Source organism: Plasmodium inui, assembly GCF_000524495.1.
Source record: "Plasmodium inui San Antonio 1 unplaced genomic scaffold supercont1.8, whole genome shotgun sequence".
Taxonomy (NCBI): domain Eukaryota; phylum Apicomplexa; class Aconoidasida; order Haemosporida; family Plasmodiidae; genus Plasmodium; species Plasmodium inui.
Genome location: NW_008481842.1, coordinates 873,065 through 885,833, shown reverse-complemented (window position 1 = coordinate 885,833; position 12,769 = coordinate 873,065). Strand labels below are relative to the sequence as shown.

The 12,769-nt window shown below is 42.1% G+C and overlaps 1 protein-coding gene across 1 annotated transcript; it reads left to right on the top strand.

The window, feature by feature from the left end:
• Positions 1–3,511: 3,511 nt before the first annotated feature.
• On the top strand, positions 3,512–12,445 carry C922_02461 (hypothetical protein; the record flags this gene model as incomplete). The annotated part of the gene is made up of 2 exons (XM_008818060.1): positions 3,512–4,721; positions 4,842–12,445. The coding sequence occupies 2 exons, from the start codon at positions 3,512–3,514 to the stop codon at positions 12,443–12,445; spliced, it is 8,814 nt and encodes a 2,937-aa protein (XP_008816282.1).
• Positions 12,446–12,769: the final 324 nt, after the last annotated feature.

Genomic DNA, 12,769 nt, shown 5'->3' with positions numbered 1-12,769 from the left:
AAAAATATGATTCTTCGGTGGAGAAAAACAGGGGGTGGCAGAGTGAATGCCTGTACACACCTTCACATGTACGCACATATGTTCATATGCACGTGGTCCTGAAAAGACCCAAATGGGCCGCCTCGTAACTTAGGACATTGTCCATAATGATGGGACACCCCCCTCCGCCACAATCAGTAAAAATTACATGGACAGTGTTATGTAGACAATAAAAGATCCCCATAAATCCCCTAAATGAAAGGAGTAAAAAAAAAAAAAATAAATAAAAATCATAAAATTACACACGATGATGCTGAAAATTCATATGAATGGAAATAAAAAAAAAAATGCACATATGTACTTCTCTCCAATTCCTTTCTCTCACAGATATTCCAAATAAGAATTACATTTCTTTACGGTGTTATCGTCATCGTACTGATGAAAGCAGATGTGCAATATCTTCTTGTAGATACTTTTCGCGTCTCGTATCTGCGTTTTGATTGCAACGGTGAAGCGGGAAAAAGGAACCAAAAAAAAAGAAGAATTTACACAAATATACATATATTAGCAACGCGGCAGGACGCCAGATGGCTCGCTGCTACAAAATCAAGATGCGAAGTTATATCGCCCTTCTGGGAAACTGCGGCGATTTTCCCCTTATCGCTTCTTCGCATACATACACATGTATATATGCCAATATATGCACACTGCGCGACTAATATGTTGGCAACGAATTGGAGAGCTTGCCATTTTTTATTTTTCAAACCACTGTGTCCTTAACAGGCTCATCCATGGTGAACTCATAATTCGTAAAATGTGGAACTATAAAAAAAAAAAAAAAAAAAATGAACGTGTTACCACGGAGATATGTCAGCTGCGAAAACTATATCGAACGGGAAGAGCTTCTCAGGACGACCTGATGGTTACCTGTTATCACCATGATGCACACCTTTCTTGTTATGTTCCCTTGTCAGATTCTCTTGCGAGTTGCACGTGTCTGTGTCTATTATTTTCTCTCAGCATAGAGCGTGTCCTGCTGGAGCGCACTCTCCTTTATGTGTTGGATAGTATTATATGGATACACATTAGCATACACATGCGTACGTGGTTCTCTCTTCTTTTTTTAAAATGTTCAGCGCGCACAGCAAGTGAGTTCCCTCTGGGTTAAACCAACTGCACTGGCACTGTTTCGCTGCTTCTTTTTACACTTCAACTGTGCATTCCTTTTCATCATTTTTTTCCTTTTTTTAGAGGCTTCATCCCTCTTTGCATGTTTCCTCGTTTTGTAATTTTAAGTAAACACTTTTTTGTGCTATCTCACGCATGGTTACTTAAAATTAACACTTATTTAGCTCTCTCTGTTTCACCAGCTTATTTTTTTTTTTTCTTAACTTGTTCGCTCTGGCAGTTTAATCTTGCCTTGTTTCGTTTAATTTTTTTCTATTGCATGAGTTATAACATGCCATTCTTGTCATTTTTAATTTCGCCTATGAGTTAGCACTTCATTTTTCTTCAAGAGCGCGAGTGACGCGTATACAGATGTATAGGTACATATATGTATGCCTTATCCACACGGATATCTTCCCCTTTTTTTTTCTTTTTTTTAATTGGTTCAAGCCTCTAACACGAACGGTAACTACTGGAAAAAAGCGTTAAGGGGGAATTCCCATTTCTGCTTTCAGGAAATGCCCAGAACTTTAAGACGTTTCCTTTTTTTTCCGTTCAAATCTTTTTAATGGAAAGAAGTAATTTTTTTTCTTTTTTTGCCCAATTAACATAAGTGCATTTAAAAAGGAAAAAATCATATGAAGATTGCACCCATGAAGATATATGCTACCTAAGCAGGAAGGAAATTCCCTACCTATTGACAACGCATATATCACCATGTTGCATCTCAAATGGCGGTTAAACGGCCTATGTGACAAGGGAGTGCCCCTTGTGTCTGCGGAAGGGCCGGAACCACCCGCAAGTCCATACAAAAGTGTATACACATACACCTGTGCAAATGCCCGCAAGCCATTTTCTCTGCCTTATAAAACATCCTAACATAAAAAAAAAAAAAAGGGAATGCAAATAAACAGGGGCACTGCTTTCCCATAAATGATAAGTTGACTGAAAGAGGAAGCCGGATACCTTAAGGAAACCAATTGAAAGGCGATTCAACTAGGTGTAATGAAATTGCAAAATTTTAAATCCCTAAAGGTTCCACCTTTTAACACTTCCCACACATCTACATTTCCATGCCGCCACCCCGCATTATCATAACCAGCTCATTGGGTGATGAAAAAATTGCAGCAGAATTACTAATGTTTTATCGAACCCCTAAAAGAAAATAAAGCAATGCTATTTCAGCCAAACTGTTTTGCGTAACTGTAGGGAAAAAAAAAAAAAAGTTAGTCCTTTCACCTAACGGTGCACTAGCAAAAACGGAGGTGGTGAAAAAAGGATCATAAGGAACACGGTTGATCCGCTGGAAAGGTATTTTGTCAGAGGGTAGACTGGAAAAAATAGCGCACAAATATACCTATATATATATGTGTGTACATTTACCTACAGAATTACGTACGCTTATTTGCACACCTCTGTAGAAGCATGAGCATTCCGACATGTTGGCGTGCAAGCAGGTGAGCACAGCCCCGCAGGCATACTTCTACCCAGGAAGAAACGAGTAAAATGCACATCCACCTTCTATTTTCCAAAAAGGCGCTGCACTAGGATGATCCCTTTGTGGGGAGAACGTACCTAACCACACATTCAGCATTTAGAGCATTGCTGTTTTTTCCACTTTTATGGGTGTATGTACACCTAGCTCGCGTGTGCGGCTGACAATCGAGCGAACACAGCAGGGTGTTCTAAAAATGTGCGAAGGCAACTGATTATTTTTCTAAATCGTGCAATGGGATGCTGCAAAGCGGTAGGATACGTTATACTGCGTTATGTTGTGTTAAGTTATGCGATGTTATGTTATTCCATGCTATGTTATGCCATGTTATGTTATTCTTTTTTTTTAGAATGTTCATATTTTTTTCAAGTTTTCCATTCATTTTGAATGACAGATGACCGTACTAATTCCTCTACCTTCCCCTCTCTCTTTTTTTTTTTTCTTCTTTTTCCCTCGAGTAATGAACTGTCAACGTAGTGTAGCTACAATGTTGACGAGCATTTAAGCATATGTACACATGTGTGCACATATTAGCCCTTTTTTGTATTTCCCCTTCATAATTCTTTGTAGAATTATAAATCAAATAAGGGTACTACAACATCAGTGATTAGAACCCGTTTCTGTGTATTTGTTCTGTCTCTATGTAGAACAGCAACATATACATGTCTAGGCGTAAAACGTATATTTTTCCGATTTCCATATTTCGGTTTCCCTTAAGGGTTTTCCTCACGGTTCATGTGTAACCAAGCTGCAGCGTCCTGCCTGACGGCAACTGCTATTCGCTCCTCTGCACCTGTTTTTTTTTTTTTTTTTTTTCTCTCCACCTGCTACGCTTTCTTCCCCTGTTACACCTCTCTGCTTTTTCTTAAAATGAACTGTGAAGACGAGAAGGAAAAAATTAATAACTCTGTGACGGTTTACACGGGCGAAAAGAGGAGCGAAAAAAAACTTCCCTTTTTCAACGGATTTGATGACTTCAAAATCGATTATTCTTTCCACAAAAGAAAAAAGTCTTCTTCTGGTGCAATAAAAAACTCATTACACGATGGGAATGATAGCAACTGGGATGATAAAAAAGACGATCTAAAAAAGTTGATTCAAATTATAAACCATAACTACATCGATAAACATTTTTATTTTAAAAAATTAAGCATTCACGATTTGTACAAAATATTTGTCTACTCAAATTTTTTAACAAAGTCATTAATTTTATATCCTTCTTTGATTCCTCATTTTGAGGGTATTATTGAGAAAGTGAAAAAAATAAAAAAGGAAGCTACCTTTCCAGGAGTCGAGGGTGACCATTTTGTGTTTCCTCCCCTCGATTCACCCCCCAACGAGGGTCATCGGCTTGGGGCGAGCAGATTCATTCAGACTGCCGCCTTTAGCAGTGGTCCAGTTAAAAATGAAAGAAATGAGAGGGAAAATGCGTCACAAAATGGAGCGGAACAGACGGCCCAACATACGGCGCAAAATACCACACAAACCGGGGAAAAGAAAGCCTTTCTGCTGGGCATCGGAAAGGACGCCAGGTCGAGGAACAGTTTCATATCTACTGAATTAGACCAAGCAGAAAACGACATTGGGAAAGGCGCGAACACACGAGGAAGCAACACATATCGCACAAGAAATAACCATAAAGGGGCGCCTACCGATGCTGGAAACACAAACTGTGACAAAATAAACACTGGGTCATTCGCCAAGCCTGACGATACAGATAAAAAATTTCCCAATTGTAATTACAAAAGACAAGTAATAGAACAAAAGAAGAACACAGACTTCTTTCCATATGATGGACCATCCAATTATGCACCTAAAAATGTAGAGATACAAAATGTTGCTCACAACTCTAAAGTGAACGTGAAGACCCCCCGTCCTATCCATAATAGCCACACGAAGAATGCCAACTGTGAGTACGATCGAAGTAATGGAAATAATGCCATAAGTAGAGACAATCCTAGCCTGTCCATCCCATTAGTGGACAAAAATGTTCGTGTTTATAAAAACATAAATGAATATGACATAATTGAGCTCAAAATAAGCGCTTCTTTTAACAACAAATATATATGCCGCTATATAGGTAACATTTCGCTAGCTAGCAACAGGATATTTGTACCTCCTTTTTTTTTTTTTTTAAACTGACCCACAGTCGCTTGTTCCCTCTCTTGTGCTAATTCTTTTTTTTTTTTTCTCCCCTCAGGCATCCACAGCGGAATGACGTTATACAACATACACAGATGCATCTGCATATGCTTGGGAGTCAAAAAGGAAGACACGGACAACTACTTGCACGTTTTTATATTAAACAATGGAAACATTTATGGGAGCGGCAAAAAATGCAGCGTTAGCATCATCAGGAAAATACAGATAAACACGGATCGACACATTACCTTCAAGCACATAGTCAAGACCCCACTCTATCTCTACAAAGCAAAGGACGCAAGTAAAAACCACTTTTGCAACGATTTTCCCGTCAACTGCGCAAACACTCTCGATGACAAGGCCTGTGTGAATGGAGGAAGTCAGTACGGCGGAGAGAGCAATCCGAACGAGGGGATGCACAGCGAAAATGAGAGCAGTCAAAATAGTGGCGGCCCCAACGAGAACAAACCGAATGAGAAGAGTCCACATGAGAAGATCCCCCATGAGAACATCCCGTATGGGAGGAGCCCCGATGAGAGCAGCCCAAACAACAGTGACCAACGCATCGGTAACGCCAACCTGTACAACCCAGACCCCCACAGCAGAAACCTGGGTGCCAATGTCAACGTAATGGACATTTCAAACTTTGGGCAGTCCAAGAATGGCCAAACTTTTGTAGAATCAAATGCCATGCTTAATTATGACATGCTGAACAGCGTGGACACTGTAGCAGAGATGAACCATTGCAATGTAAGTATACCCACATTAGGTACCATTGGTAAGGCAAAAAAGTTTTCCAATTTAAGCAACTCGTCCAGCAGCTTTTACAGCCATTTGGATAGCAACACCCCCTACAACCTTAGCGATAATATTAGCAATAAGGGAAAGAGTATCTCCCGCGAGAGTCTGAACAGGGTGGCATGTAACAGGATCATGCGCTTTAGCCACAGTAGCGAACTAAGTGCGACAGCCGTGGGGGAATATCTGCCTAAAGACGCAGGTGCCAACATAAACAGTGGACATTCGAACGGAGGTAGCGCAAATCAAAACTGCCCCTACGACCCAAGCGAAAACAACATCAACGTTAGTAACTTCCCCATTCAGAGAAAAAATATGAAGACGAAGGAAGCTTCAAATAATTTCCACTTGAATGAAGCTCCAAATGATTGGCACTTGAACGGATCTTCAGACAATTCCCATCTGAACGAATACCACTCCGACTTGCAACTACAAAAAGATGGCCAAAAAGTAAGCGATAATAACGACTGCGATGTGAACGGTCCACCTTCCAGTGAAAACTACGCAAGAGAGGATGCCCAAGGAATAGAGGACGCTACTGCGGAAGATGACTACAAAAGGGCAAAGTGCAAAAAGGGACCATATCACGAAAATTGGAACGATCAAAATGGAAGGCATATGAACCGCAAAAACGACAATCCCTTCCTCAGTAACGAATCCACCTATGCTAACACGACCCATGCTGACGACCACCCCCTAAACAAGCCCCGCGAAGAAGCACACAAAGTATTATCTCCAAACACTGGTAGAGACACCTGTTACCTTTACATGAATAGTCAAGAAGAAAATCCGAGTTGCATGTTTAACACAATTTCGAGGGATGGCAGCCCCTACAAGCACGCCATGTCTGCCATCTCACCTACAAAAAGTGATCACCCCTTCGGCGCCAGCAATAATTACACATTCAGCGCGCAACAGAATGATGCCCACAGCTACCATCTTAATGGAATGAAAACCTCTGAACAACATGAATTCGAAAATGAACACCTGAAGTCAAATTATCTCTATTCTATAAATGTCTCCCCCCAGTTTAGCGGCCATATGAAGTTCAATCCCGCACTTAGCATGCACAATTTGGATGAAAAAAATGGGGTACAAAATGGGGTACAAGATGGGGCACAAAATGGGGCAAAAGGTGAGGCACAAACGGGGCAGATCATGGACGATAGTGACTACCCAACAATTGATAGTAATTGCCGAGATGATGGTCCCTCGAGCCGTTTTTTCTTTCCCACGAGTGCTCTTCCCGACTATCCCTACAACCTAAACGGGCTAAATACGCCAAATTGTTTCTTTTATAAACACGAAAAGCACCTCACTGTTAATAGTAACAATTCACCAACCGCCTATAGCTACAATGATCCCATGTACAATCAAGATAACCACATAGACTATCAAAATGTAATGAACAATACTTTTCTTGAGAGAGACTTCTCCCATGTTAGCAGTCCCAATTGGTGCATCCCATCTCATCACTTTCCCCAATCAAATAATGCCCCTTATACGAATGGATCCACCGCGAGCTCCTACATGGACAATTCATTTGAAGCTTCTCCTCTTGATAACACTTTCAATCCCCAGCAGGCAAACCACTACTGGGGTGATTCAAAATACCAAGCCGTCGAATCATCTAAGACCTGCAAGAATAAACACCATTTAGAAATCTCCGAACGAACGAAAAATATAGACGCTGCTGAATGTTGTGATGCCACAGCTGCACGGGATAACGCCATGATAAACATACCACAAAATGGCGATGGAAGCGTAACTAAAAATTATCCCCCCTCGGGAAATTACAATTCCACCTCTATAACACATCTAAGAACCCATTTGAACAGAAAAATGGAGAATCAAGAGAATCATCCAGAGGTCCTAAAAGAAACAACTGAAGACTTGGGGAAAGAAACACCCCAAAATTGTGTTCAACCCGACACCTTGCAACGTCACTCAAGTGGGAGCACCACTGAAGAGGGCGAACCGAAAGGAACAAAGGAAAGTGCTGCTAAAGATTGCATAAACAGGGAAGACTCACGTAGGGAAAACCCCCCTTTGGAAGATGCCAAAAGCTACAAAGGCGTACAATGTGGAAGCCTTCCTGAATGTACTAAAAACCAGAATGATGCCCCACGCAGTAAAGACCAAATGAATCACAGGGAAAACATCAGAACGAACCGCGCAGCATACCACAATGACCCAGAGGGACTAAAAGAAGGCCAACTAAAGGAGCAGATCCAGAAAATGAAGGATAGCCCCCTTGTGGAAGGAATAAAAAACAGAAATACGCAAAAAGAGAGTGAATCCTCCCAAGACATTATCAATAGCGATCGCGAAGAAGAACCAGGCGATTTTATCAACAGCAACGATACGGGTGAGAGAAAACCAAGCGCCACTCTCAGTTCTCACAGCAAAGATGACGAAAATGCTAAGAGGGGCGGAACATCCAACCCTCCAACTTGCAACGCCGTATATGAAGGAAAATTTGGAGATGCTACACCTGCCCAAGTGATCCACCAGGAAATCAGCACGAAAGGGAAATTTCCCGAAATAGAAAATTCACACATCTGCAACATTTCAAACACATACGATGATGCTAAGGATAGCACTCCCGTTAGAACAGAACAAAACGAAGATTCCAATTTTTACAACAATTTTAAGGATACAGAACGTGGAAAGAGTGGACATAAATCACACCAACAGGTTGGGTGCAACCATACAGGAAAATCTCACCCCCAGAAAAAAGATAGAAATGAACAGGATTATTCATATTTACAAAATGGAGAGTACACATCACAGGGTACCCACCTTGTCTGTGAACAAAATGGAAGCAATTTCCCTCCCATCACTTTAGTTCAAAGAGAAAATATAAAAAACGGCTCCACATATCAACACACACATGGGGGGGAAACAAACCTGCAAGGAAAAACGGAAGTCCTTCGTACATCCACTGAAAATTCAACCAGCAGGGAATTACTCCATTTTAGAAAGTTAAATGGAAAGAATGCCACAACTTGTGCAGATGGACCAATCTGTACGGATGGATCCACCTGTACAGATGTACCAAGCCGAGGAAGGAGCACAAAGGAACCCATTTTAGGTGGCGAAAAAATGGAATCAAAGGAACAACACAAAAATTCGACAATTGATAAAAAGGAGAATTACGAAAGAGATATAAAACAAGGAACTCAAATAATTCTCAGAAATGATCATTTTCACCAAGACAATGAAGGTAGCCATCCTTTTACATCTGAGCAAAGGGGAGATATTCCCCCAAACGGCCTTACCGAAACGGAGCAGCTCATTCTAGAATACCATCCCCACTTAAATGAAGAACTCAATAGTGAAGAAGATTTTCCTCCATTGAACGAGCAAAATACGTATTTGCAGCATATAAAAAAGATGGTTCTAATTACTCCACACGAAAGTAGCAGTTGTGTTACCACCAACATTCCCACTGGACCCATGCACGCAACTGAACTTAGCGAATTAGAAAGAGAAGACAAATCCAATTTATGCCTCCACCAAAATGCAAAAACGGATTGCAAACAGTGGGAACACAACTTATATAAGGAGCATTTTTACACCAATAACAAAATGAATTATCTAGAAGGAAACATCACCCCGTGTTGTAGTAGCTCTCCCATGACTGGAGGTAATGCCATCCCAAAGGACTTCACCGATAATTTTCACAAGACTGACCTTCTGGCAGACTACGACCCAAACAGCAAATGCACCAACGAGATGGTTAACAAAAATCAATATTCCCTCAACGTAGAAAATAAAAACAGTGCCTATCCTATGACGTCACTTTCTTTTAAAAAGGATCTTTCAAATACCACGTGCATGCAAGTGGAAAATGCAGAAAACGACCATGGGAACAATGACCATAATCCCTATTACATGAGTATGGTATCGATGAATAATCAAAATGTGATAGACTTCTTCAGCCAGGGAAAGCGTGACGCGAATAATGGCAGTCTGCACACAACTTCAAACACCCTTATGACCGTGGACACGGCAGTGGACACGACCGATTATATGCACAGCATCGAGCATAGCATGCAGCAGAGCAATCCGCAGGGCAGTTCAAACAACACTCAGCATAGTTTTCAGCACAGGAGTCAGCATGGCGAGCAACGGGGCAGCCAACGGGGCACCCAACGGAGAGACCAATGGAGCAAGTCCCTTAACACCAACCTAGGCGCAGAAGGAAAAACCACCTACTTCACCCATTTTAACAGCCCCGAACGGGTCAACGAAAACTATCAGCGCACTTACTATAACATTATGCCAAGTGAAAAGGCGCTACCGGAACAACCTCCATTCTACGTTGGCTCAAATTACCTGCACAAAGAAGCCCATCATAGCAAGTTCACCTCGTCCCTGGGTGAAGGTCAGAAGGAAAAAATTGTACAAAGGAACAATTTCCAGCTTGACAAAAGTAGAAGAGGGCGGAATATCAGAATGGGCCCTAACAAGCAATGCGTTAATCATGGTGACGGGGAAATAACGCACAGCAACGAAAATGTCTGCCCCGATCCTGCATCTGCTATGGCATCGTCCCATGCTTCTACCACCGGTGAAGGTGTGAATTGTTCGACTCCACCAGCCATGCATGCACCCCACACTAACTATACTAACCACACTAACTGTGAAGACGAGTTTAGCGTGCAAAGGAACCTCCAATACGATCACCGCGATCTGTGCGGCTCACAGAAACCGCGTTACCACCCACTCTACTGTCAAAGTGATAACCTCATAAACAATTACAGTGACTATTCGGGCGATGCGTCCACCTACATGATGAATAGCAACGCGAATGACTATTCCACTCCGTTCAGCGTGGGTAGCCTCAGAAATGCAGACAATAATGTCATAAAGGAGGAAACGTACTATGGTAGTGTGAACCAGGGGGGATACCTACACATGAACGAGGCAGGGAGGCACAGCACAACGGTGGGCACCTTCATGCATGTGGACGGAATGAAACAAAGAGGTTGTGCCACGACACACGAGATGGCTTCTAATGACTATGTCCAAATCATGCCTCATGAGGAGAACATCAATTCGAAGCACCTGCGAGACGATAACCTCACGATAGAGGAATGCATAAATTCTGCCTATGCGAAGGGAGGAAACGAAAGGGGCGCCCAGCAGAAGGAAAGAAGCAGCGAGCAGAAGGAAAGAAGGAACGAGCAAAGGGAAAGAAGCAGCGAACAAAGCGAAAAGGCCAGCGAACAAAGCGAAAGGGACAGCGAAAAAAGCGAAAGAACCTTCGAAGAGAACAAATCGAGCTTTTCCATGCTGTACCTCTTCGGAAAAGTAAAATTCAATATTAGCATCATAGACATCATACATGACAAAACCAATTCGCATGACCTTCTGTGGGTCCCCAGATGCTGCAATGGAAGCTACGGGACGTTCTTAAAAAATAACTACTTAAACGCCAACGAAATAGAGAAGCATGTGCCAGAAGAGCACATCGATATCGATTGCATAAACCTGAAGCTCATGGAAACAAGGTTCAGCAAAAATGTGGCTAGCTCAAGAACCACCAAAAGGAAAAGGATGATTGACATTGACAAAACGGTGCTTCACTTTTACAAAGAACACATTAGCGAATTCTTCAACAATAAAAATAAAATCATTAGACTCACCAAAAAATTGTGCAAGTATAAGAAAAAACGGAAATATAATAGCAGCGATAATGGGAAGAGTACCGCGAAGGGTGCCTCGAAGGCTACGTCCAAGGGCACGTCCAAGAGTAACGGAAAGAGGGACGAGGAAAACAACGCTCACCCCTACGAAGAGAGCAGATGTGTTAGCAGCAAGACAGCCAGTAAAACTAAATATAAGGGGAAAAGGAAAGTAAGCCGCCAGGCTTCCCTTGGCGAGGACGCCAAGGTGGATCCCAGCATGGACGGTGAAAATGGTGCAGACCGCAGCCAGGAAAACGAAGAAACATGTGATCATTTAAATGACGCAGACTGTAGCCACCAAAATGACGCCCCCAATGAGTCAGACACTTATGCGCAACGTTACGCTCCAAACTATGCCGATCACCAGGCGAAGCCCAACTATTATCACCAACGCAGGGATGACAACAGAGACTACTACCACTGCCGCACGCCAGACGAATTCAGCGCGAACCAGATGCATGCAGTAAATGCAGCCCAACAAAACTACCTCTTTAACGAACACGTGAACAGAAACGTCAACAAAATGGCAATACAAAATGACCTTCTCCAAAACGGGCAAACCTTTAACGACCCTTTTGTTAATAATATGTTGGGTGATATGTCAACCCGAAACGTAAGTAGAAATGATTTTTTCCCAAATATGATGTATCACCATTTTAGTGAACAAAGCGATGTTTTCTCGACTCACCATCAGCATAATCAACATCAGCATAATCAACATCAGCATAATCAGCATCAGATTAATCCGCATCAGCATGAGATGGGGACGTATACAAACCTTCGTGAGAAAGGCTCCCCAAATGGCACACCTCTCAGCAGTCTCCCTCCAACCACCTACTACAACCAGCCGACTAGTCAATATTTCTTTAACAACAATCCAAACACCTTTAAATCAAACTTTGCAAATAATTCGAGTAGGCGAAAAGGAAAAGATCAGACAAAATCTCAAATGAGTTCCTTCAACGCTAACAATGCAGACACGAAAAGTGCACTGAACTTATCTCAGATACTTGAAGGCAATAATAATTTTATTAACATTTCCAACACCTTTATTAACACAAATTTTGCTAAAGAGCTTCACCAGACGAACGATCTGTTGGTCAATCAGAACAACTTCGATTTGAATGTTATGTCTGGCGGGTTAAATGCGAAGCAGTTTACACAGTAGGGTGTGCGTCAGAGTGGGCGGCTGTGTTTGTTGAGGTGTCTGTAGGCTCCTATACAGATAAATAACAAGTAAACGAAACAATTTCGCATTCCTTTACACCACATAGCTCAACGGAATGAAACCACCTACGAGCTTACCTGAGAAGGGTGTTCCACTCGAACTTTCCTTGCCGATCCGCCCCTTGCACGCACCCGTCTAAGCAAAAATGATATATTCAACCTTCTCCTGGTTGGATGTTAACTCTATTCTGCTCACTCGACACCTATACATGCCTGCGTACATACGTATAGGTCCATTTAGACTGTGCAAAAACGCATCATAGGA